At 43.9% G+C, this 27,233-nt stretch overlaps 1 protein-coding gene and 1 non-coding gene across 2 annotated transcripts in view; one reads left to right on the forward strand and one right to left on the reverse strand.

The window, feature by feature from the left end:
• Positions 1–27,233, reverse strand: part of LOC138164763 (nuclear body protein SP140-like protein) — a 393,765-nt gene that overhangs the window by 28,708 nt on the left and 337,824 nt on the right. The window contains exons 2-6 of the mRNA XM_069092727.1: positions 12,762–12,826; positions 10,168–10,318; positions 8,851–9,028; positions 8,343–8,450; positions 2,291–2,377 (exon numbers count right to left, since the gene is read on the reverse strand). Coding sequence (XP_068948828.1) covers positions 2,291–2,377; positions 8,343–8,450; positions 8,851–9,028; positions 10,168–10,296 — 502 coding nt within the window. The 5' untranslated portion in view covers positions 10,297–10,318; positions 12,762–12,826. The remainder of the gene's footprint in view (positions 1–2,290; positions 2,378–8,342; positions 8,451–8,850; positions 9,029–10,167; positions 10,319–12,761; positions 12,827–27,233) is intronic.
• On the forward strand, positions 24,988–25,059 carry TRNAW-CCA (transfer RNA tryptophan (anticodon CCA)). Its single transcript has one exon. It is a non-coding gene; the product is annotated as a tRNA-Trp (tRNA).

A 27,233-nucleotide genomic window follows, 5' to 3' on the forward strand; every position in this document is an offset into this window, starting at 1 on the left:
TGTCTCTGTGTCTTTCTTTCTCTGACTCTGTCTTTGTCTCTCTGTCTCTGACTCTGTGTCTTTTGTCTCTCTGATTCTCTCTGTCTCTTTCTGTCTCTGACTGTTTCTTTGTCTCTTTATGTTTCTGTCTCTAACTTTCTCTCTGTGTATCTCTGTCTCTGACTCTGTCTCTTTGTCTCTTTCTCTCTGTCTCTGACTCTGTGTCTGCCTCTCTGATTCTTTCTGTCTCTGTCTCTTTCTGTCTCTTTGTCTCTTTCTGTGTCTGTCTCTGCCTCTTTCTCTCTGTCTCTGTCTTGGTCTCTCTGCTGAAAAACTCTGATTGTCTGAATGATGAGGTTTCAGGCAGCTGCTGAGTGTGTTTTTTGTCTTTCTTTTGGTGCCAAGTGACCCTAATGTATAAGAAACAAAGGCTAAAAAAGGGTTACTGGAGTTGTCTGCTCCAGGTTTTCTAGGATAGATGCTCTAAGGAAAGGGCTCCTTGGAAGAATGGGAGGAGAAAAGACTTGGAAAGGTAGAGAGGAAGCCTGGTCTGGGACAGGTCAGCCCACATGGCACAGAGGAACAGGAGGAACCTTGAACCTTTGGGTCTAGCACCTTTCATGCTACAGGGAGGGAGCTTCAGACTCTAAGAACAAGTGGGTGGGAAGCTGGCCAGTAATGGGAGTAAGAGGCTCCTGGAAGAGGGGACTCTTGTCAGTTTGGGACAAACAGGAGGCATATACAGGATTCAATCCAACTGAACAAAAAGGAAATGTTTCTAACCACCTACTGTGTGCTAGCGACTGAGCATAGAAGCTCTGCAGTCCCAGCCTTCATTGAGAAGGGTGGGGTGAGATGTATAATGTAGACACAAGAAGGAAATACAAGACAGATACTAATAAATCCAAAATGATTTGGAGGTAGGGGTGGGTGTGGCCATGGGGGGAAGATGGAGATCAGGAGAGGCTTCCTGTGGGAGACATCACCTGGGTTGAGACTTGGAGGAAGGCAAAGATTCTTTTTTTTTTTTTAAAGCAATAGGGGTTAAGTAACTTGCTCAAGGTTACACGGCCAGTTATTTCTGGGTGTGGTGCTGAGTATCCAAGCCCGGATTTGATCCAGGTCATCCCGACACTGGAGCCGGTGCTCTTACTCGCTGAGCCACCTGGCCGCCCCTAAGCAATTGGGGTTAAGTAACTTGCTCAAGGTTACAAGGCCAGGTGTTTCTGGGTGGGTGCTAAGTGTCTGAGCCCGGGATTCGATCTCCAGGTCTTCTCAACACTGGAGCCGGTGCTCTTACTCACTGTGCTACCTGGCCACCCCGGAAGGCAGAGATTCTAGGAGGGGCAGCTAAGCAAAGATCGTTTGGAGGCAGGTGATGGATGAGGAGGAGGATGCTGAGAAGGAGTGGTCAGACAGGTAGGAGGAGAGCCAGGAAAGAACACAAAAGTCAATGAAGGAAAGAAGAACTTAGAGGAGGAGGTGAGTGACAGTATTAAAAGCTATAGAGGGGTCAAAGAGCATAGTCCAGGGGTGGGGAAACTGTGACCCTCTAGGTCCTCAAGTGCAGCCCTTTGACTGAATCCAAACCTCACAGAACAAATGCCCTTAATAAAAGGATTTATTCTGTAAAACTTGGACTCAGTCAAAAAGCCACACCTAAGTACCTAGATGGCTGCATGTGGCCTCAAGGCTGCAGATTCCCCACCAGGGCGTAGGCACTGGAAAAGACCCTTGTCCTTAGCAACACAGAACTCATCAGTGGCTTTGGAGAGAGTGGCTTCAGCTGAGTGGGAGACAGGGAAGCCAGAGTGGAAGGGGGCTGAGAATAGATGGGGAGGAAAGAAAGTGGAGGTATCATATGCAGGCAGTCTTTTCTAGGGAAAGGGATCCATGGATGAGGTGAAGAGGCCAAAAGTGGCCAGCTGGATTTTTAGGCATCATGCCCAGAAGGGGGAATGGAGTAGCAAATGAAGGGACAGCAAAGGGACAACAGAAGTCTGGAGTAGCAAGATGCCACAGGGCGCCAAGGCTGGTGCTGTCTGTGTAGGGCAGCGCAGGGGAGAGAGTGTGGGAGTGCTGGAACTCTCGATCCTCAGGGTTGCATCTAACCCAGAGATTGTGAAACTGCTCTTCTGCCCTTGATTGCTACAGATGAGGGACCCCAACAGAGCCTTGTTTAACTCCTTGATTCTGAGTCATTCATGCTGGTAAGCTGGAGACAGTCTGGTAAGAAGACTTCAAAGCCCACTGACTTTTGTGGGCTCCCAGCAAGGCTAACATGGAAAGACCAGCTCAAAGCTCAGCTTACCTTTCTTTTTAACACAGTTGACTTTAAGTGGGACTTCATGCTTCCTTTTTCTCCCAATTGTAGAGGGTTTCTTATTATTACTGGCATCTGGAAAGGCGAAGTGAGCATCGAGAGGTCAGTTAGGACCATTCTGGGCCCCCTTTCTCCAGAAACCCCCAAAACAAAACTCCCTAGAAGTAGGTGGTTAAAAGGAGCCAGATCACTCCTTTAAACCCTACCCCCAGAATCCTAGACCTTAAGAAGTGGCTAGGCCCAAATCAGATAAAATTTGTATCAGATTACCTGCCTTCTCAAGGAGGGGAGGGGAGACAGAGGAAGGGAGAGAATTTGGAACTCAAAATTTGTTAAAAATTGTTTTTACATGTCATTGGGGAAAATATTTAAAAATTTTAAAGTCAATGGAAGAGAGAATATCTTCCATCACTCATTGGAGCTTTCAAACTTGAAGAGCTCTAATATAACCAACCTTTACTTCCCACCCCCTCCCCCATTGCAATGTGATAGTCCCAGTGTGGCATGGTAGAAAAGGGACTGGGCTTAAGAGTCCCACAGCTTATGGGGCAGCTAAGTGGTGCAGTGAATAGAGTACCGGCCCTGGAGTCAGGAGGACCTGAGTTCAAATCCGGCCTCAGACACTTAACACAAAAGTAGCCATGTGGCCTTGGGCAAGTCACTTAACCCCAATTGCCCTCCAAAAAAAAAAGAGTCCCACATCTTGGCTTCTTAGTGTCTGGGCAATCTTGGGAAAGCCTTTTAGCCACTCTGGGCCTCAGTTTTCTCATCTTCTGGCTGACAATCTTTGATCTTGGTAAGATACATTCTCTGCAGCTCTTCTCCCAACCCCCCACTCTCACTGGCAGCTCAGGGCCTCAGAGATGGTTACAATGCCTCCTCTTTGGGTTTTAGGGGCAACCTGAGTCATCATGGTTTGTGACAGTTCTCTGCTATAAGACAGTCCTTCCTGGGAGGACATAGGTCTTTCCTATTCATCCTTGTTTTCAGTGACTGGGCATAGAGTGTCAGACTACCCCAGAGTAGATATGGTTATCAATAGATAAAATCTTTATTCAAGGACCCAGTTTAGATCTAAGGAAAGGCTGTGGGCCAGTCAGAGACATTGGGGAGGAAAACCCCTTAATGGGTTTGGATGCCAAGAATAATATATAATAGCAATGGGGATCTGTTCAATGTTAAGTTCTATTGGCAAATGATAGGGAAAAGCAGGAGAGGGGGATGGGGAGAAGGGGAGAGGGAGAAGGGACCCCAGTGTACAACTCAAGACATATACAGAGTGAAACTCATATAAGGGCAGTGCTGTGCTGGGGGGATCATGGAGCCGTGAGTCCAGAGGAGAGATATGCTCCAAAGTGCCCTCCTGAGAGCACAATAATAAATGTTGATTTCAGTTGGTTTCCGTGGCTGCCTGAAGCTGACTGATTTGCATGTCAACGTTCAGGGCACACCAGGGACTTGAGAGGTCCACAAATGCAGGGAGGGAGGAAATACTCCTTCTTGGTGAGTCATTTTGGAGCCCGCAGCTGTACTGTTATTGTCAATGGTTTTCGATGCCTAGATTCTATTAGCTTACAACCTCTTTTAAAAGAAGACCATTACAACAGCCCTCGGGCCCAGTCTTATAACAATGGTTTGTGTGCATAGATTCTATAAGCTACAGCTTTCCTTGAGGAGAGACTGTTATGGTGGTAGTCTCACGACCATTATACCTAATCTCACACTACCAGTGTGTTTCCTCACAGGATGATCATTGATACCAATTAGCCAGGTTCAATTAGTTTTTAGAAATAAGTTTTTACTGTGGTGATATATTTGGTGCAACATGCCCTTCCCCCTAAAGTCTATGACACACACACACACTCTTCTACAGGTACATACAGAGCCCAGGGGAAGGTGGGCTCAAGCTTAGAGTGCACGTTGGCAAAAAGGGAATTTGTGCATCCACAGTTTCTTCAAATGACCTTGAAGATATGTTACCTTTTTAGTCCTGAACAATATACCCTCATTAACATAGCTGATCCACTTGGCCAAGAGATGGGGATCATGAGAGCAGAACATTACAATGAATTGTCAGATGCAGTCACTATATTGTGTAATTTTTCTGTATTTTTTTTAAACTGGCTTTCATAGAATCATAGACATGTACTCTTTGACCCAGTGAAACTGGCCTCCTGGCTGGCTCGTGAATAAGATGCTCCATTTCTTGGCTCTAGGCATTCTTTATGCCTCTCCTCCATCCCCGGAACACTCTCCCTCCTCTGATTCAACCTATTGCCTTCCATAGCTTCCTTTAAGTCCCAACTAAAAACCTCCTTTCTACAGGAAACTTTCCCCAATCTCTCTAAATTCTAGTATTTTCTCTCTGTTAATTGTTTACTATTTATCTTCCTTCATATATATTTGTTCACATGTTATCTCCCCCATTAGACTGTAACTCCTTGAAGGTGACTGTCTTTTGTCTCTCTTTGTATTCTTAGTCCTTGGCACATAATAGGCCCTTAATAAATATTGATTGATTGATTTAGGGATAGAGGTCATCTAGCCTGAACCTCTCATTTCATAGATGAAAAAAGCTTAGGTTATGTGAATTACCCTAGGACACACAGTAAGTGACAAGAGTAAAGATTTGAACCAAGATCCACTGACTCCAAGTCAGTTCTCCTTCTCCAATACCATGATGTTACAAGGGAGGTCATTTCTGGAGAGTGTGTATCTACAAATAACCATATCGTACAAACCAAAGATACCAATAACACATATTTTAAAAAAGAAAAACAAAAATTGTGAGAAATTTTATCAAAGAGGGCTAAAATATAGCTAAAATTCATCTACAGCTTTCTCCTGAACTTTCAATTCAGTAACTGTGTTAAAAGAGAAAAATAAGTTAGTTTGACATAACCTGTGTTTATTGAAGCTGTATTTGTTCTTTGTGGGTTTTTTCCTTGAAAAATTTTTATTGATATCTTTTGTTTCTATATTACCTGAGTATTGCCCTCCTCTCTCACTTACCCAAAGACATACCCCTTGTAACAAAGAATAAAAAACAAAGAGGGGGGAAAGGCAATTTACCAAAATTAACTAACACATCATTTGATATGACAATATATGTAGTATTTATTCCATACCCATAATCCTCCACCTCTTAAAGAAAGGAAAGGAGATGTTTTTTTCCCCCTCACGTTTAGTGAGAATAAACTTGGTCATTATAAATTATATAGCATTCAATTTGTTATTCTTTATGCTGACATTGTTGCAGTCATGTGGTTTATTGTTTTCCTGATTCTGTTAACTTCTTTCTGTATCAGTTTATATATGTTTTTCTAGGCTTCCCTGAACTCTTCATATTCATTGTTTCTTATTGAACAGTAATATTACAATATGTTCTTGTACCACAACAATTAGCCATTCCACAATCAATGGGTCTCTACTCTGTTTATATTTCTTCTTTATTACTAATGAGGTCTTTCTTTTAATCTCCAGGGGGTATGGAATCATAGAATTTCCTGCTACTAGGATCTCTGAGTCAATGGGCATGGGCATTTTAGCCATTTTCCTTACATAATTCCAAGTTGCTTCCCAGAATAGTTGGACTAATTAAGTACTCTACCAGAAGTACATAATGTGCCTGTCTTTCTATAGTACTGATGGGGTGCTTGGGTGCTTGTGCTTGGACCCCAATTTTAAGATCACATTTCTCCCTAGCTTCAAAACACTATCCCTGACAGTTTTCTCCCCAGCCCAAGGACACTATGCCTAGCAATTACTCATGAGTGGGCCCTAGTAAAACAAACCTTCTTTCCCCATCACAAGAACAAATTGACCTCTGAAGAAATTCTCTTGTAAAAGCAGGACAATCTTGTAACCATAGAATTATCATGTGTTGATGCCCAAAGATATCATATTCAATCCAGAGGTCAAATAGACATCAACTCTCAAAGTTATTTTGCTGCAGAAATAACAGACCAAAAATGCACCCCTGAGAAACCCCTCCCCCTATTTTCCAGTAGTGAATGACTCCTGTGACCAAGGTCATATGCTGTCACCTAATTAGCATATCTGCCAGATAATCCACTACTTTTCCTATATAAACTTTAGTTCGAAAAGTCCCCCAAGGAACTCTGCCCAACATATTGGCATTACAATAAACCTTTGACAACTTGACTTAAAGAATGCTTGAGTCCATGAATTCATTCTAAATGACTATCTCATGTATTTCAGTCCTGGAGGGGTCCCTGAACCCTTTAAAACACATCAGTACCACCTCTATTGATTGGGTGTCCACTTTCCGTCAGCGATTCAGCTAGCTGTCTACTCCATGGAACATTCTGCCTCTCCCAGGATAAATTAATCAACTGAAACCTCATCACCATGCAAATTGACTGAGTTTTTTATACTTAACACTTGTGCTTACTAAATGTTTATTAAATTGAATTTTCCAGATGAAACCTCAGAGTTGTTTTGATTTGAATTTAGCTTATTTTTTATATTTTGGAGCATTTTTTTCATTATGGTTGTTAATAATTTGCCATTCTATTTTGAGAAATGCTTATTCATATCCTTGAGTTATTAGTTCATTGGGAATTGGCTCTTGGTCTTATATATATATATATATCTTGGATATGAACCCCATCTCAGAGATTTCTGAACTGCTTCCTTTTCTGGCTGTTCACAGATCAGCTCTTTAATGATCCAGTTACAGAATTTTCCCAGGAATATCAATAGCAAACATTTATATAGGTCTTACTATGTGCCAGGCACTATACTAAGTACTTTATAAACATTATTGATCTTCACAGCAACCCCAGGAGACAAATGCTATTATTATTTCCATTTTACAGCTGAGGAAACTTATGGCAGACAGAGGCTGAGTGAGTTGCCCAGGGTCACACAGCTTGTGAGTTTCTGAGGCCAGATTCAAACACAGGTCTTCCTGCCTCTAAGCCTGACACTTTATCCACTGTGCCTAGCTGTCAAACTCTCTGGGCCTGAATTTGCTAGGGAGTTGAGTCTCATTCAGTAAGCCTATCACGACTTCCTGGGTCACCAGCCACAGTGAAGGCTGTCATGGCCCAATTTTTGAGATAAACATATGCAAGGTTGTCTAACACAAGGCATAATCCCACCATAGAGATAAGGCATTCTTTAAAAACAAAATTGGTTAATAAAATTACTGGTTATTTTGGTTAATAAAATTACAGATTATTTTGAAACCATTCAATTTTCTCCATATAATTGTCTCCCCCTCCACTACCCTCAGCCCAGAGGGCCTACATTTATGGCCTCTGAGCATCTGTGAGAATCAGCATGGGCCCATGGGCCCACTTAGGCTTGTTAGGAGAGTAAAATCATTTATTCAGATGTCATGACTTCAGAATTAGCACTCCTATTCAGAAACATCCTGGCTATGTGACCCTGGGCAAGTCAATTCACATCTCTAAGTTTCCTCAGTTTTCTCATCTGTTCTGGCTGAGATGAAATAGTATTTTTAAGCCCTCTTCAAACCTTAATGTGACCTGTTATTATTTCTGTTGCAATTATTACATATAACTATTGATAACTTTGATTTCTTCTGAAAACCGCCTGTTCATATCCCTTTACCATTTATTAACTGGGAAATGGTTCTTGTTTTTTAAAATTTGACTCAGTTCCCTATATATTTGAGAAATGAGACTTTTGTCAAAGAAATTGCTGCAAAAAATTTCTCCCTTTTCCTGCTTTCCTTCTAATTTTGACTGCATTGATTTTGCTTGTGCAAAAAAAAGTTTTAATTTCATGAAATCAAAATTGTGCTTTTTACTTCCTGTGATATTGCAATAATTACAAAGATGAAAAACCAAAGGAACTGCCCTCAGGGACCTAGCACAGCCAGTGGGGGATGTGATATGCCCAGGTGACAGGAGAAAGGCGTGATTTGGCATGAGGGGCAAAGACCTGAGCACAAGAGGGAGAAGACAAAGGAGAGGAGTGGGTAGGACAAGAAGGATTTGTTTAAGAGAGGCCTGTGCAGAGGCAGGAGGGCTCCTAAAAACCCAAGTACCTTGGACAGAGCTTTGAGGGACGCTGACAGCTGATGCCGTCTTATCAAGGCTGCTTCTTGGGATGGGAAACTCCACACTGTCTTCTGATTCTGATTCATCTAGAGACACTAGACAGCAAAAGAAAGTGTCAGTCAGAGAAGGGGGCAGATGCCCAAGGACAGACACCTCCCTGACTCCACATCTTTTTCAGAGCCCCCAGTCTAGTGCGGCTATGGATGGAGATGCTTAGGTGTCTGCATCCATAAGATGGAACAGCTCCTTTGTGTGGTAGGTAGGAGTCCCCCAGAGTAGCCAGACCTTACCAGCCCTGGAAATGCCAATGGGAGACAGGAGCAGACACCTTTCCTTGTACTCATGGGAAGGGACAACTTTTGTGTAGAAGTCCTCCAGGACAGCCAGACCCAATCATCTATGCCTTGGGAACACCAGTGGGAGACAGTAGAAGATGACTCTTCCTCTTTCCCTGCACCCATAGGAGACCCCCCAAAAGTTCTAGGTTCCCCTTACCATTTTTGAAGTGATTGTGGATTTGGACTAATGGTGGGTATTCCTTCAGGTTGTAGGGGTGGAACAAGACTGACAGCATATTGGTGCTGAATTTCTTCTCCAGTTCCTTGAGGATGCTGTATATACATTGGAACTCCTTGCACATAGGGATCAATTTTTGGTACTCCTTCTGAGCCCACTAAAAGTTATTGACAAGAGAGAGTTACTATCATGGTTATCAAATGATTCTGTGGTTCCAGAAAGGGACCTCCCACCACTCTGGACAATCTTGAGACTATCCCCAGCTTCCATGCTTAAGATCATTTTGGATCCTTCCCTCCTCCTCTCCCTCAAGCAGTGGTGATTGGGAAGTCTTGGAGATCTTTTCCTCACCACTCCCCTCCCACTACACTTTAGAACAGTGGAAAGAGCCTTGGACTCCCTCCAATCCTGTTTCAGACCCTCATGAACTGTGTAATCCTGGACAAGTCCTTTCCTCTTTCTCAGCCTCAGCTGCCTCATCCATAATAGTGGGATAACAATAGCCGCTACCTTCCAGGATTGTTGGGAGGCTGAACTGAGGGAACATATGGAAAGTGCTGGGAAAACTTTCAATGTTCTTCAAGTGCTGGCTTGTGTTGTTATGCAGGGACCCCTCACATTGTAGCAATTATTACAAGAGACTCTTGCATTCTCTCCCTACAGTTCCAGTTTACTTTGTTCACAGTCAGGGAGGCAGGGGGATCTAGGAGGCTAGTCTACTATAATAGTTCAGGCTTGAGGTGAAGAGGACCTGAACCAGGTTGGTGCTTATGTGAGTGGAAAGGAGGGAGGGGATGTCGAGGACATGGAATCCACAAGACTTGGCAACAGACTGGATATGTGTGGGGGAGGGGGAGAGAAACAAAGAGAAGAGACAGAGACATGGGGGAGAGATGGGGGACAGAGAGACAGAGTTAGAGGGGGGGGAAGGGGATTGAAGGGGAGGGAAGAAAGGGAGAGGAAGAGAGAGACAGGAGTTGATTGCAGGTTCCAAGCACAACCTCTTTCATGAAGCTTTTCCTTATACGCTGTCAACTTCCCAGTGCCCTCCCTCCTAAACTACCTGGCATGTATTTATATTTATTCATTTAGTCTATTTCTACTACTTATAGTTTTATATGCACTTCTTGTCATGTCAAGTAGGGATTTTTTTCAAGTAGGAATGATTTCATTCTTTGTACTTCCATCCATCCCTAGCACATAGTAGGTACTAATAAACAGCAGCCAATTGATTGAATATGTAAGTGTGATGCAGTCGTGGAGAGTGGCAGGAACGGGCTGATGGAGAATACTCACTTGGTATATTTGCTCAGAGATAAGAGCATAGTCTCGAAGAATCTCCAGGAAAGGAAAAGGGGTAGTTACTGCCTTGGATATTTCCAATTTGTTCTTTTTAAAGGCCTCAAGAAGTTTGTCCTTGACCATCTTCCTCTCTAGATGTGATATCCTGTGGAGAGAAGACAGGAAGTGTGTGGGAGAATGTAGAGGGGCTCTCTCAGGGCAGCTGAAGGATCCTTCCTCTTCAGAAGACAGGCCACAGAACCAGGGAGGGGGTGGATATGGCAAGGTTAGGGGAGCAGAGCAGGGCCTGCTGACATTTATTTCCCCTTCTTCTGGACTCATCTGTGATGATTGATGTAATTATAAGTGTGAGTAGGATTCCTTTCCTCCCACAAGGGGCTTAGTAGGACCCAGTTTCATGGAGGGGGTATTTTCCCAAAGAGGGGAGGTTTGGGTTTTCTCTCTCTTGGCTCATTATACTTTCTGGGGACAAAACTCCAGGGAAATTAATTTCTCTCCCTCCCTCCTTCCTTTGCTTTTTGGAGGGCAATTGGGGTTAAGTGACTTGCCCAGAGTCACAAGGCTAGTTTTTTGTGGTTAGCGTCTGAGGCCGGATTTGAACTCAGGTCCTCCTGACTCCAGGGCTGATGCTTTATTCACTGCAACACCTAGTCACCCCCTCCAGGGAAATTTCTAAAAACTAGAAAAGTGATTTGCTACTGACCAACTGCTTCTGATGGGCAGGCAAGTCTCACAAACCCCCAAACAGCTGTGTTGACTGCTCCAGACCACTAACCCCTCAAGTAATTGTCCAGGGGAGCAATTCCCACTGTGGAAAAGGGGTCTGCTATCTCCACCAATAATGATACCAGTGGCTGACCAACTGGCACCACTAGGGCAGAAAAGTCAGCCTAGCTGAAGGTGCCCTAAAGGTGAACCAGGAGGCATATTCCAGACATTCTAAACTGCTGCTACTTCCCCTCAGACCCTGATGTCCCTGTACCCAAGAGTCCTGGGAAGAGCAGTGTCTCCTGGGTCACCATTTCCAACCAAGCTCACTCCACCACCGGCCATTGTCCAGGGAAGCAGCCCTTGTGGAGATAGGAATGGCATCTGTAGGAGCTGCCAATCCTTAACTCCTCAACAGCCACAGCAACTGAAAACCTCCAGAGGAAAGTTCTTGGTACTGTTATCGATTTAGCATCAGAAATGAATATGGTTTTAATAAAGGAAGTAACACAAAAGATGATAGAGAAGTCTACCCTTCTACTGAGCCCTAAGGACCATGGGGACTTTCCACTGGACTTGAAGCTGAATCTTCAAACTTCATAGAGGTATGTGTGTGTGTGTGTGTGTGTGTGTATGTATATGTGTGTGATGTGTATATGTGTGTCTGTGGGTGTGTGTTGTGTGGTGTGTGTATGTATGTGCATGTGTGTATGTGTATATGTGTGGTGTGTGTCTGATGTGTGTGCATGTGTATATGTGTATGTGTGTGTGTGTGTGTGTGGTGTCTCCCTAGCTACAATTAGAATGGGGGCTCCTTGAGAATAGGGACAGTCTTGCTTTTCTGTTTGCATCCTCATAACTTGGCACAGTTCTTTGCACATATATATTTATTTAATCAACACTTTTTTATTTATTCATTCATTCCTTTATCCATCCATCCATTCATTAGTTCACCCATCTATTTGTTTATTCATTTATTCTTTCACTCATCCATTCATCTTTTGTTGCCTGGCTTTGTTTCCATCTTCTATACATTTCTTTTAAAAACCTTACTTGGTCAGGGAGTTCCCTGACACATCAACACATCAACACATCAACCTTTCTAGACCAATCTCAATTTTCCTCATTTTAATTGCTTCTCTTTGTCTCCTTGGAATTTGATTATTTCAGGGGGTCTCCTATCCCTGCTGGGCTACCTATTCTTGGGAAGTCTGGTCCATAGGCTCCTACCAATCCTGCCTCTGACCCTTTTGCAATCTGCTTTCCCCAGCCCTGTTGTGCAGATCAGACGCCACCTAGATTTCCTTTCCCTGTACTGAGAATCATATTCCCAGCATTCCCCTTTGTTGGCTCTGTCATCTTGATGATGAAAGGATCACGGTTGGGAGTCGATAAATTCAGGCTGAGAGCTCCAGTGGGGGTCTGGATAACCAAGGTTCCCCATCACTGTTATCTCATGCTTCTGTGCCTGGTTTGTGACCTCGATGCCAAGATTCCTCTCAGACAGCTCAGCTAGGGACAGGTGAGATTGTGGAGAACAGCCTCTGAAGAGGCTGACTGTTTGGGGCCCTGTCCCTTCCTCCCTTCTCTCCTCTGGCCCTGTCACCACCCTAGTGCAGGCCCCCATCATCACCTCACTCCTAGGCTATGACAATAGCCGCAGTGTGTATGTGGGGGGTCTCCCTGCCACCAGAAGTGATTTTTCTAAAATGCAGGTCTGAGTGCAGGGGCCTGGCTGTGGTCACAGACCCCTGGGACTTCCCTGCTCAGTTTCTCCCTCTCCCTCCTCAGTGAGGCCCAGCACCCTCTGCCCCTCGATCTGCACTCCTTCCCCTGTGGGTCTGTAACCTGAGTCACCAGCGCCTACCCCCCCTTCTTACCCAAATCACTTAACAGCTGATCAGGCCGGCCTTCGGGAACGAGCAGGGTCGGAACCAGGAAGGATCTGATTCAGTATCATCAGCTTTACTTCCGTTTAAAATTTGCATTTCCTAAGAATTGAACTGAAAGCCCTTTCTGCCAATGAGACTGAGAGCCTAGGGCAGAAAAGGCTGTCTGGGAGCTGGGCAGGGCTACAGCCCTTGGTCCCAGCCTCCGGGAGAGTGAAGGGAGGGTGATATCCAGGGAGAGAGACTGGGAAATCAGTGGAGCAAGGAGGGGCAGGATTTGACCATGGGCCCCTTAGGGTGTGTTCCTGGACACACCACAACCCCCCCAGTGCCACCTGAGGCTAGGAGACAGTATGGCGTCCTCTCTTAGTCCTAGATCTGGGAAGCAGGAACCCAGGACAGGCCCCTTAACCCCAAGGTCCATAGAGGGTAGGGAAGAGGCAAGCCCTGGGACATAGTCCCAAATACAAGCCACTCCCTGGAAGTAGTCTGTTTTTCTGCTTAATATATTTTTCTAAAGACTTTATGCCCCCCAGGTTACAGAACGAATTGTTCTCCTTCCTCCTCCCCCCCAAGCTATGTTTTTCCTTAACTTAGAGGCAGCTGGGTGGTTCAGTGAATAGTGCTAGGTCTGGAGTTAGGAAAACCTGAGTTCAAATCTAGCCTCAGGCACTACTTGTGTGACCCCTGGATGTGTCACTTAATCTCTGTCTGCCTCAGTTTCCTCAACTGTAAAAAAGAGGATAATATCAGCACCTGCCTCCCAGGGCTGTTTTGTGAAAGCACTCAGCCCATAGTAGGGGCCGAATAAATGTTTATCTCCACTTGCCTATTTTGTCTTACAAGTTAACAGTCTTGGAGACCACCTCAAATCTTCCTGCCCTTCCTCTCACGGAATCAGTTTCCCCTCCTTGTGATTCTGTTTCTCTACTACTTCTCCCATCTTTTCTCAAAACTTCCCAGGAAAATGATGGGGTGCTTGGGATCTATGTCTGTAAAATCAATTTGTAAACTCAACATCAGTTTGTAAAATCACATCCCCACCCCCATCCCCCCCAGCGTCAGAGCATTAACTCTGCCCCTTCCCCCTGCCAGCACTCTGCCCAGCAACAACGCATGAATTGTTATCTCTGCTTGGAACAATAACAAGCTACACCTATGAATCCTTCATTAAACCATCTATAAACATTTTAGCTTAGGCAAATGTTATCTCCCCTTAGTAAGTGGCCAGCTGCCTCTAGGCACTTCTCAGTCAGTCTTGACCGCTAGCAGACTTAGTGACGTTTCAAGCCAAAAAACCACACCTCCAGGTAGCCCCCACCTTGGGCTATTTCCCAGTGAATTATGGGCAATACGCCTGGGTCTGTGCAGTTGACATTAAAAGTGTATGTTCCTTTAAGCACTGACCACTCCTTAACTCCTCCCTAACCCCACCCTTACTCACCTAGTTAGCATAATTGACATCTGATTTACTGCCTTGTCTCCTTAAAAACTATGCCTATGTCTTCTTTAAGTTTGCAGGTTCCCTAAGAACCCCCGATCCCTGTAAAGTGTAGCAATAAACTTTTACAATCCTGACTTCAAGACTGCTTGGGCCTAGTGAATTCCTTCCAGACTCAGTGACTCTGGTCATTAGAGCACCTGTATAACCTATTGCCATCCCCCCATCAAAACTACCCTCGGGCAGCCCCTCCCAGGTTCACTTTGCTGGTTTTTATTGCTTTCAGTCTGCAGGACACACCCACACCTTCCTCAGAGCTGCCAAAAATCATCTTCCTGGAATACACATGACTTGTTAAACAGGAACCATAGAGTTCTAGGGTTGGGGGTGTGTGTGGAATCTACTCCAGCCAATACACAAGAGGTAGGTGTCCCGTCCAAGAAAGGGCAACTCCCCACTTCTTCAGGCAGCCCGCACCACTCTGGGATGATTATTATAAGGCTTTCCCTGACGTCAAACTTCAGCTGGATCCTGAAACTTCCTCCTAAGTCTCCTGGCTCTGCCCTCTGGGATTAAACTAAACCATAGCAGAAGCCTTCAAGTATTTCAGCCTAACTAACCTACCCCTACCCTCCACCCCCACCCCAAGTATTCATTCAAGACATCCTCATATATCATGGACTCCCTTCCCAGAGCTCTCTTCTCAGGCCTCTCTCCAGATTATGAGTCTTCCCAAACTATGTGGTGCCCGAAACTGACCACAGTGGATCAAATGAGATTTGCCCAGGGCAGAGGACCAGAAGAGAAGAAAGAGGAAGAGGAAGGGAAGAAGAGGAGGGGATAAGGAGGAAAAGGGGAAGAAGAAGAAGAGGGGAGGAGGAGAAGAGGGAAAGGGGAAGAGAAGAAAGAGGAAAGGGGGAGGGGAGGAAGTGGAGGAGCGGGAGAGGGGGAGAAGAGGAAGGGGAGGAGGAGGAGAAAAAATGGAATGAGAAAGAGGAAGAGAAGGAGGAGGGAGAGCAGGTAGAGGAGGATGAGACCAGGAGGTAGTTGGTGACATTTAGTAAGAAAGAGAAGGGAAAGGAGGGTGCTAAGGAGGTGAGGAGGGTGACATGCTGGAAGCTTGAAAACTCCTCCCAGCAGTTTGCTACAACTGTCCTGCAGGACAGCTACTGTCAGTCAGTCAACAAACATTTATTAAGTGCTTACTGTGTGCCTGGCACTGTGATAAGTGCTGGGGACACAAGGAAAGACAAAAGAGAGTCCCAGCCCTTCGGGAGCTCACAGCCTGCTGTTGTTATCCCTCCTTCTCAAAGAGGATGCAGATGGCATCACTACGGTGGCTGGAAACACAGGAAGGGTCCAGGCTATGAAGGTCTGTAAGGGTAAGACTGAGGGATCTATATTTGATCCTGGAGGAAATCGGGAGCCATTGGGGTTTATTGAGTATGAGCCTGATGTAGTCAGATCTGTGCTTTAGGATAATTAATTTGACACTTAGTAGGGAGAGACTTAAGGTAGTAAGAACCCCCAGCAGCTGTTGCAATAGTCCAGACTTGAGGTGATGGTGGCCTGCACTGGGCTGGTGGCAGTGTCAGAGAAGAAAAGGGGACATATATGAGAGATGTTACAAAGGAAACTGAGTGGACATGGGGGTTAAAAGAGATAGTAAGAAGTAGCAGAGGACACCAGGTTTCAAGCCTGGGTTGAGTGGGAGAGTGGTGGTACCCTCAATAGTAACAGAGAAGTTAGCAAGAGGGGAAGTTTGGGGGCAAAAATATATGAAGTTAAGTTTCGGACACATCGAGTTTAAGATGTCTACAGCAGGGATGTCAAACTGAAATAGAAATTCAGGTTGTTTACTGACATAGAAAACCACAAATTATCATGATCTATGTTGTACTGTGTTTTTATTTATTTTGTTAAACTCTCCAAATTATATTTTAATCTGGTTCTCTGGAGGATTAGTTGACTGCATGAGGTCTGGTGGCCCCCCCTTTGACACTTCTGGTCTACAGGTATCCATCCAGTTGGAGCTGTCCAATAAGCAGCTGGAGAAACAAGGTTGGAGGTCAGGGAAGAGGTTAAGGCTGGACAAATAAAACTGAGAATCATCTGCTTAGAGATGATAGTTGAAGCTAATGAGATCACCAAGTGAAGTAGTATCCAGGGAGAAGAAGCCATCAGACAGAGCCCTGGGGAACACTCACTAAAGGGGATGATGTATCATCTCTTCCGGAGAAAGAGATGCATATTACCGGGCATTTTCTAATTTTTAATAGCCTAGAAGGATATTCCTTAAATCTCTTCACCTCCTTCTGGGAGACCAGCCTGAAGTCACTATCCATCAATCAACAAGCATTTCTAACCAGTAGGTGGCGCTGATAGGAAGTCCCAGGTGCACCCTTGCAGAAACGTCACGTTGTTTGTGGTTACCAGGGAGGTAGCAACAAGTTTTTCTCTCTTGTTTCACCTCTCTTTCTATAGGTGCTTCCATGTCCTATCTAGGGATGTGAGAATTTGTGGATCTATGCATTCAAAATTAGCTCTAATCTCTTGCCAAACTTGCTTCTTCTGAATCAGCACTTCGCATGTAACCTTAACATAAATGAGTCTGTTTCCTGTGCAAATAGACACTCTTGCTGAAATGTTACTCCTGGTATTTTTGCTTTTAGCATCAAGTTGTAAGGTGATGTGGTGATTGATTGAATGAATCAATCAAATCACCCACCCCATTTAAAGTAGTAAGATGCTTCCTTACATGCTAACAGGTTTCCATGTACCAAAGAATCCAAGACTTTAGCTTAAGAGTGACAAGACCCCGAATGGACTGGAATGCTATTGGAAGGAAGCGTGTTTGGACTGCTGAGGAGATTTCAGGTCATTTCTTATCCTGGGAGGGGCATTGGAGAGCTATTCAACAACTTCCTGCCTCCTTCAGCCTCCTCTCCCCTCTGATTGGATGACTTCGGGGCGGTGGAACACTAAAGGGCTTCCAAAGCTTTCCTTTTTTTTTTTTTTTTTATAATTTTTTTTTTTAAGCAATAGGGGTTAAGTAACTTGCTCAAGGTTACACGGCCAGTTATTTCTGGGTGGGTGCTAAGTATCTGAGCCCAGATTTGATCCCCAGATCATCCCGACACTGGAGCGGGTGCTCTTACTCGCTGTGCTCCTTGGCTGCCCCCAAAGCTTTCCTTTATACTGGGCCGGATCTGGACTTTCCAGCTCATTGCCCACTTTCAATCTGCAGCTCTGCTTGCTTTGAACTCCATGGAACAGGATGTGCTTGTGTTTCCTGTTCTCTCCTCTTCACCATGGAGCCAGGCAGGTGTATTTGCTAAATGCCATGTACTTTGTTGAGATAATGCAGCAATGGTCTCTGTGGTAGTGGCAAATGGGGGCTGGGAGCGGGACTGAAAAGCCATGCTCCATCGTTCTCCCCCAGGCTCTTTTTGGATGGCTAAATGGCTGAGGCTACTTTATGCACCTCATATCTGCAAGGTCTGGGCAGCTCGAAGGGTCTGGATCTCCTGGCCAGCCCATGCATGACTTGCTTTCTGGAGCAGCTTCTGTTGGAGAAATCATCTCCCTCTGCATTCCCAGTGCCCTACTCAGAAACTCGAGGTTAGTACCAGAATGGGAAATGTCCCTTTTTCAGGACTGCTACCATTGCTATTGGAACGAGAGATGGGGTTGAGTGACAGGAGAGGTAGTGTTAGATTCCTCCTACCTGCCCCCCCCCCGCCCCCAAAGAGCTCATAGAATGGGCAGCTCTTTCTGGATCAGTGGCCAGACAACTTTGAAATGGTTCCTCAGTCACCACCTCAGGAACACCACCAATTAGAGTCATGACATCTAAGTAAAAGGGTTTATTCTTTAGCAAGGGGCCAGAGCACTTGTCCCATTGAAAGGGGCCAGAGAGCAGGTAGAGTTCCATGGGAGAGACTCTAGACCAGAAAATCCAAGGATTCCTCCAGTGTTCCCACCTCTCCCCCCACCCCAGCCCCACCCCATGATTACAAAATATCCACAGCACAAGTAGAAGGCAATTTGGAAGGGGCAGGGGGGCGCTGTCAGCTGAAGGATGAGGAAAGGCTTCATGCTGAAGCTAGTGGCACCTGAACTTTGAAGGAAAGTAAGGATTCCAAGGGCATTCTGGGTGTGGGAAAAAAGCTGGTGCAAGAGTGGAGACCAGAGATCGGCTGCCCCGTGTGAGGAAAACGAAGAAGACCAGACAGACTGGACTGAAGAGCTTATGAAAGGGAATAGTGGATAATCATCCTGGAGTCAGGTTTTAAAGGACTTTAAAAATTCAGTGACTTTGTGTTATATATTGGAGGCAATAGGGACCTGGAAAGTTCTTGAATGGGGAAATAACAGAACTGAGCTCTAGGAAAACCACTTTGGCATCTGTATGGCAGATGAATTGGAGATGGGGGAGAGTGGAGACAGGGAAATCAATTGGGAGGCTATTGCAATAGTTTGGGTAAGAGGTGATGAAGGCCTCTTGTGATCGTAGGGCCACAGGTGGAGAGAAGGATGTGGATGGGAGGGATGTTGACAAGATTGGGCTGATTATGTGGCATGTGGTGGGAGGGAGATGAATGGTTGAAGATGGCTCTGGGCTTATGCCTGGGTAACCAGGAGGATGCTGATTGCCCTCTACCTAAACAGGAACATTCAGAATAGAGGTAGGGTTTTTTTGGGAAAGATAATGAGTTCTATTTTGGACAAACTGTCTGAGATAGTTCACCTGGCTGTGGCAGAAATGACTACAATGTAATTCCTTGCTCTCTGTAGTGATTGAGACTCTCAATTTTGTGTTTTGGATGATTAATGGATGTTTTAGGGCATCTAGGAGGTGTAGTAGATAGAGTGCTAGCCTTGGCATCAGGAAGACTCATCTTCCTGAGTTCAAACAAGTACCAGCTTGTGACCCTGGGCAAGTCACTTAACCTTGTTTGCCTCAGTTTCCTCTTCTGTAAAATGGGCTGGAGAAGGAAATGTCAAACTGCTCTAGTATCTTTGCCAAGAAAACCCCACATGGGGTAACGGTGAGTTGGACATGACTAACCACTGCTTCCTTTCCTTTTTGCCCTAACCTGTTAATGTATTTGCTGAACTCTTGACTAGTATGATTTACTCACCAACTCATTTTTTTTAAACTTTTCTTGCTAACCTTGCTTGCCAAATGACTTCTCCTTTTCATTCATCTTGAATCCTTCTCTTCAGGTCTAGGACTCTTTCATCCAAGTCACTGTCACAGAAGTTCAAAGTAATGTCTGGGCATGGGGGACTGTTCTCCTTCTGTATTCCTCCTCTGCAAATTCAGTCTCTGGCCCTCTTCACATGTCTAGACTAAGAACTGGTGAAATGATCTTATTGATGTCATATTTATTATTAATTTCAAGGCTTTCTTTCTCTGCTTCTGCTCTTCAAATGGTCTTCCATGCCAGCCAAAATAAAAGGTGATGAACCAGGGGCCATGGTGTTTGGGGGTGGGGAGATCCTTCAGGATGAAGGCAGGGTGACATGGAAGCCTTCTTTGAGAAAGGAGAGAATGGCAGGAGGCTAGTAGATGACATCAGAGAGGGTAGAGAGAAAGCACTGTGATCAGAGAGCAAATCCTAAGGTAATGACAGCTGGGGATGGGTGGGGCTGCCCAGGGTGATGGGGACCAGGGAGGATGTCTTCATACCCTGGCCCAGTGTGTGCACCTGGCAGCCAGCTCTGGAGAGGGTGACCAGAGATGAAATGGACTGGAGTGTGGAAGAGTTGGGGTAGATAGAGATGAGAATTATGAAAAGGAAGCCAGGAAAAGAAGCTTTCCCCCAGGAAGCATCTACTCTGAATCACTGGGATTGGGAGGGCAAGAGGTTGATTGGTCCTTTCAAAGAGGACCAAAATGACATTGTTATGTTGGAATCAAGGTATGGTCTGTCCAACTGTGGATGATCAGACCAATATGAGCTCAGAAGGTTCTACCCCAGATCAGGAAGAAATAGTTCAAGAGAACATCTGGAGTGGAGATGTCTCGAAACTGGCACATCTCACGTTTCTTTTGAACTACCGCAATTCTGCTTTGCTCATAGAGCACATCTTTAATGTGAGCACACCATGCTGGGAGGTCCTGTGCCAGTGTCTCCCATGTCTCACAAATGATTCCAAAGTTTGTTTTTTTTTTAAAGCAATTGGGGTTAAGTAACTTGGTCAAGGTTACACGGCCAGTTATTTCTGGGTGTGGTGCTGAGTGTCTGAGCCCGGATTTGATCCGAGGTCATCCCGACTCTGGGGCCGGTGCTCTTACTCGCTGTGCTACCTGGCCACCCTGATTCCAAAGTTTTTAGAGGGGCCTTGAGAGTGTCCTTGTATTGCTTCTCCTGGCCTCCATGTGAGCACTTGCCTTGTGTGAGTTTGTTGAGAACTTTCAGAAGTTTCTCAGCTTCACTAATGAAATGTTCCCCTTCCCTATATTATTATCTGAAAGGCTACAGGGCAGACAAGCAAGAGGATGTATTATGAAGGGAATGTTTTGGGGTCCCTTGACCTTTCTAGGTATATTCCCCTGTCCTATACAGTTACCTGCAAAGGTTACCTGGCAGATAGCAAGAGGTCGTGTAAGCTTTTTTGTTTATGCCTCCAGATATGGTCCTAGAATAATACCCTAATAAGTAACTAACCTTAAGCAAGGGTAAATAGTAAACAGGATTAAGGGAGGCTCCTTCTATATTATCTGTATTCCTTTGATGTAGGATCTTTCTACATTGCATTCTTTTGGGGTGTCTACATTCTCTTGGGGGGGGGGCATAAAAACTGTGTGCTCCTTGCATCTTTGGCTCTGTATGAAATGGTCCTGTAATAAACAGACTATTGATTACACCCCTGTCTCATTATTCTCACTGCTAGCTGGCTGCAGTATGAGTTCTCTGTAAAATAGTCTTTTAGGCAAATACACATTTGGCATTTGAACATATGGAAAGAGCTTATCAGATTTTGGTTGCTGGTGGGAAGGAGGGAGACAGGGGCACCAGCTTTCTTCTCCCTTCTCCACCTAGGCTCCCTGGTTTGCATGGAAAAGGAGGGACCTGATGGTGGAGAGGAGGGATGAAGAAGGGTCTGTTCACTTAGGCTTTTCCCAGCAACTTTGCAATTTTGCAAAACTGGGCAACCTGGAAATTACTTTCTGACAGGGCACCATAAAAATTAAACAAAATTTTCTGCCTATAATTCAAAGAGTGAGACTGTGAGAGTCCTAATGACAAAGATCATGGGCTTTGAGAGCTAGCAGGGACCCTAGAAAACCTCAGATCCAAAAGGGAGAAAGAGCCTAAAGGCTTTTCCAGTTAATAGGTTGGGTATCATTGCCCCAGTTCCAGATTAAATCAGTGGGAAAAAGTAAACAAACATTTAAGTCCCTACTGTGTGCTAGGCACTATCCTAAGCAGCACTGGGGATATAAAAAGGGGGGGAGGGGGAAGACTGTTCCTGCTCTCAAGGAACTCAAAGCCTACTGAGGAAGATGACATGCAAACAAGTTACATATGATAAATAGGAAATAATTAACAGAAGGAAGGTGCTGGAATGAAGAGGGGTTGGGAAAGGAAGATGGAGTTTTAATTGGGATTGGAGGAAAGTAGCAAAGCTGCATTCCAGGCCTGGGGGACAACCAGGGAAAATGCCAGGAGCCAAGAGATAGAGAATCCTGTTCATGGAACTGTCAGGAAGCCTTTGACATTGAATCAAAGGGTACAAGCTGGTGAGTAAGATGTAAGAAGGCTGGAAAGATAGGAGGGGGTTGGGTTATGGAGAGTTAAGTTTTAGTGAGAGGTTAGTGAAAATAAAAATGCAATTTCCCCCCCAAAATGAATAAATTGCCCTAAAATCTAACCATGGACTCCTAGACAGTCCTGAGGTTTATATAGGTTTAATTTCAGTACTCTGTGTCCTTGCTGGTCTGAATTGGGTTCTGAAGAGCAGTTCTTGAAGACTGAAGTGTCAATGAAGTGTCATGCAGGTACTCAGATATTATCATCTCAGTTTTTACAGGTAAGGAAACTGAGGCTGATAGCTGGGAAAGGACTTGTCTATGGTTACACAACTAGTAAGTTTCTGAGAAACAGGATTCAAATCCAGTCCTTCAAGGCTCCAGATCTAGTTTTCCACACACCGTGTTACACTCTCTCTTTCAGTTATCAACAAAACTTTGGTAATAGGGAAAACCTAAAGAAATGGTCAATAAACATTTATTAAGCATTTACTATGTCTCAGGCATTTTGCAAAGAGTTGGTGACACAAATAAGAAAAATGAAGACAGTCCCTGCCCTCAAGGAGCATATACTCTAATTGGGGGAGATGATACAGAAAAAGAGTCTGAAAAGTGGGGGGAGGAAATGGAATAGAGTTGCTGCAGGATATCCATACCCAGGGCATGATGTTTGTGGAGTCTAAACCTAGCAGAGAAGCAGGTGGGAAATGAAGAAAAAACCCAAAGGAACACAATAAAGATATCAAACAGTCAACCAATTATATATACATGAGATTACTGTTTGATCATCCTATTGAAAAAATAGAAACATAATAATTATTTGACATATGTAGTTGGAAAAGCTGGTTAGCAATATATGGGAAGTAGATTTAGACCCTCGTACACACTGTACTTCTGAGAATTTCAGGTGGATGTTAGACAAACATTAAACTACACACACATAAAGATACAGAAGATTATAAAATGTACATATATTTTATTTATGTTGGGGCCTTACTCTTTTAATAGAAAGGAGTACCAGGGACAGAATGTGCATGCTTTATTATATTTAAATTTTAAAATTACAATAGAAAAAATATTCATGAAGCAAATTGGGCAGATCAAGGGAGTCCCTAACCAGATTGGGGAGTTTCTTAAACAACCAGGTTAAATAATAGTATGTGGACCATTGCGAGAGCTGATGAAGTTGAAGGAGTTCCCCCATAAATCTGTTGAGATTTTTTTAGATGGGATTCCCTCTCACTTCCAACCAGAGTCTTTAATTTGTAATATCTGCACTTTGCAGCAGAAATACATGGTCATCTATGCATGTGGCCTGAGAGGATTAAATGGTGTTTCTTTGTGTATTCCAGCCTTCTGTGTAGGTAATAGGGGACTCTGAATTTCCTAGATGGCATGATCCCAGAATCCAGTCTTCTAGCAGGAAAGGGAGACTTCTGGGGCAGCATCAGCTTTGAAGGTTGCCTTTTGGGAGATTCTAAATTCAAGGGCTTCTATGTTTGAGAGATCTTTCCTGTTGCATTCCATTCTTTGGAAGGAGAAAAAAGAATCTACCTGATTCCTGCATAACATCTTACTTGGAGCACAGAGCCAGATAGGATTACTGTTGTTTATAAAAGAGAATTGTAATACCCTAGTTAGGATATTCAGCTGAGCCAAAAGCTAGAGGAAGAACTTTGAGTATAGAAAAAAAAAAAAGAAATAAACTATACAAGATTATTCTGTATTCACTGGAAACTATGGGAAGAAATGGAATACTATAGTTACCCCCCCCCCCCAACATCTTGGGGGTTAGGAGAAGTTGCCTTCTTCCACTCTCCCCTCCCATGCACCTGATCTGGAAAATCCATGTAAAATTTTTTGGCCCTCTCTTCAAGACAGAGAAGAAGCCTGCATTTTTTTTTTTAATCTGGGTGGGTATTTACAGTACCTTATTGTAAAATTTGGGTAGATATTATACAGTACTATATATATATATGTATATTTCTGAGTTTCTATACTTGTTCTGTGTCATCTGCCAGCCTTTGTGAGTCATCTGCAGCTTCCCCCAAATTTTCCCCAAATTCCCATTTATTTTCTTATGCTGCCCTGGGAAGGGCTTTTCCTTTAACTTTCTTTATTTAAACTTCCAATTTGCATCTCTCTCCACACAGATCCAAAACTCCACTTTCTCCATCCCTTCCACCCCAAACATCTCAGACTTATTTTTCCAAAACTTTATTCTTTCACTTTATTAATTCTTCCCCTTTGCTAATAAGCAGTATAGCAATTGAATTGTCAACATTGTTTCCCACAGATCAAAACGGAAACTCCTAAGAGATCACAAGCTGGTGCAAAGAGACTGTTCTCAGGTTGTGAGTAACAATGTATTCCTGTCTTGAAGGAAATCCCTATTTTAAGAGATGCTCTGCCTTACCTGTATTTTCTAATGAAATTAACTTAGAAACCTCATATACAAGTCACTAATTACCTCTTTCTTATATCTCAGAATTGTTTTCTTTTTTTCTCTCACAGAAGCCAAAGTTCATTCCAATTTCTATCTTAGTTTCTAATTCTCCTAGACAATTTCACTTTGTTAGATCATTTACAGTAGTAAGCCAAAAACTCTCCCCCTAGAATCAAAGATTGTATTCACCAGGGAATTATTATTATAATTTTTCTATTCTCTGCAGAATCCTCTAGGAGAGTATCTCTAGGCAATAGTGAGAGGAATGTTTTAAATAACCGAAAGGTCTCAGTTGCCCCTAAAGCCCCCCTGTGGTGTTTCAGCACTTTCAAGCCACCTTTCATGAATAATTAACGTACAACGTTTCCTTCAGGTACTACCCGCAAAGAGAAAATCTTACCTCGTTGCCCCTCCTGTTAGCATACTAAAATTAGGGGCACGAGGACAAAGGGGGAAATCCCTCATTCCTACTACTTCCGGAAACTTATCTCTAACTTAAAGTCCGAACCAGGGGAGGGACAGTGGAAGTCTCGGTTTAACAAGAAAGCAAGACCAGGCTACAGCAGGAGACCTCGTGGCGCAACGGTAGCGCGTCTGACTCCAGATCAGAAGGTTGCGTGTTCGAATCACGTCGGGGTCACAATTGTCTTTTAGGGCTATGTATTGAATACGTTCTCTATTGAATAGAGCACTTGGTTCAAACTCGCTCTCAGACGCTTACCTGTGTTGGCTTTGGCCGAGTCATTTAAACCGCGTTTGCCTTAGTTCCGCATCAGTAAAATGGGGACTCGTTGGAGAAAGAAATGATAAATCACACCAAAACGGCCAAGAAGAGACATTAACTACTAAACAACCCAAGCAAAGACAATCTCACATAATTTACATATAAAGTGTCCTTACTTAAGCATGAGCAAGATTTAAATTTTAAAATAGCCTAGGGGCGGGCTGGGGAGGGGAGGAGTTCAAAGAAGTATTTCAGCCTTTAGCATTTTTTTTATTCTCAGAATTTAACTAAACCAGAGCTCCAAAATCAGGAGTAGATTCAACCAGGAATAATTGTAACTTCTGAATCTGCAGATTATTGTCACACACCAGAATCACCAGACAGGTAAGAGACAACGCAAAGAATTGTCTTTAGAAGAAGTGGAGTGATCAGATCCCATGTTGGGAGGTAAGTCTACCAGGGGTAACCTGAGGAATCAGGAAATGATCTGTGAACCAAATTATCAGCCTGAGAAATGAGAGAGACAGAGACAGAGAGAGAAAAAGAGAGACAGAGACAGAGAGACAGAGACAGACAGATCGAGAGCCCAAACTGGACCACAGAAATTTTTTTTTAGATTTATGGCAACAACACAGTAATTTGATAGACAGATAATCAGGCAGTAACTTGAGAGATCCCAAAGACAAATGTCTGACCCTTCCACCCTTTTAACCAGTTATGTGGTTTTCCTTACAAATAAGGATACTGAATACAGAAAGCCAGATAATGAAGCCAAGTAGAAAAGAAATTTTAAAAACTCTTATGACACTATTATATCATCAGTGGTGATCATTTTATTTTCTCTCCTTCATTTTTTTACTCTTCCTTTAATTCCTTCTCTGCTTGTTTCTTCAATTTCCTTTTCCTCCTGTCTTATTGTTAGCTGCTCATGTGTGAGTTTCCCTGCCTAAGTACTTTTCATCTATTTCTGGCCCCACAACTTTGTGGAATTGAGTATGATATTAAAAAATAGTCCAATGATTCTTTGCTAATTGCTACTGCTCTGAAACCACACCAGAGTCTAATCTGTTTTCTTTTCCCTAGACTTCAGGAAGAAGCTGAAATGGTGCTGAGAGCAAAACAAGCCAATCAGAACTTCCCCAGGGAATCCTGAATCCTACTAATTTCCCAAGAATCTCTACTTTCATCTTGTTTGTTCTCAGATACCCTTGTAGATGACTACTGCCTGACCTTACTGAGGGTATATGCCTCTAGACCTGCCTGAGGCTGTCCAAACTGGCCTAATTTTAGGGTTAACTGTTTCAGGCAGCACCCTATCTCAGTGTTCCACTCATCTCCAGGAGAGACTATCTATTCTCCTCCCCTTCTCTGCCCTATTTCCCTCCCTTTGTGGTTTATGAGCATCTGAAGTCCTCAGCCTCCAGTGTTTTCTGTACTTAGTTGCCCTGCCTATTCTTTTTTCTTCTAATAAAGCGATGTCTGCTTAATATAGTCTGAACTCAACTGGTAATTGAGATAACTTACCCAAACCCCTGGTTAATACTACCAATCATGCTTATCAATGCGTAGAAACATTTTAAGAACCTATTTATTATGTGATCAGCATAGCCCCATGATTTAAAAAAATCACTGAACCCTGAGCAGCCATTTCAGCACCCATGTATAGATTTGGGTTATAGGGTAGGATGGATATGATGGAATTTCACTAGAAGGGAATGTAAAGATTTACACATCAAAGAACAGGTAACAGAGGAGGAAGCTCTATGTTAAGTAAAATAATAAACTAGTCAGGAAACACTAAGGATAATGATAGAATTTGTGGGCTAACCATTTTGACACAGGAACTATACCTAGATAATTATGGATGTTTTAAGTAAATATAGCTGAAATTCTCTACTCACCAACCAAGTTAACTACTGGAGCTAAAATTTGATGTTAGCTAAATTCTTCAAGCTCCAGCTGGTTATGCGACTAGCTCTCTTAAGAAAATGCTGGTCAAAAAGCCAATACAGAAGAATTATCTTCTTATAAGAACCTTGGAGACCTCCCCCCCCCCCCCCCCCCCCCCCCCCCCCCCCCCCCCCCCCCCC

This window comes from Petaurus breviceps, unplaced genomic scaffold (genome assembly GCF_028583685.1).
Source record: "Petaurus breviceps papuanus isolate PSGF00001 unplaced genomic scaffold, PetGlider_PUasm1.0 207, whole genome shotgun sequence".
NCBI lineage: Eukaryota > Metazoa > Chordata > Mammalia > Diprotodontia > Petauridae > Petaurus > Petaurus breviceps.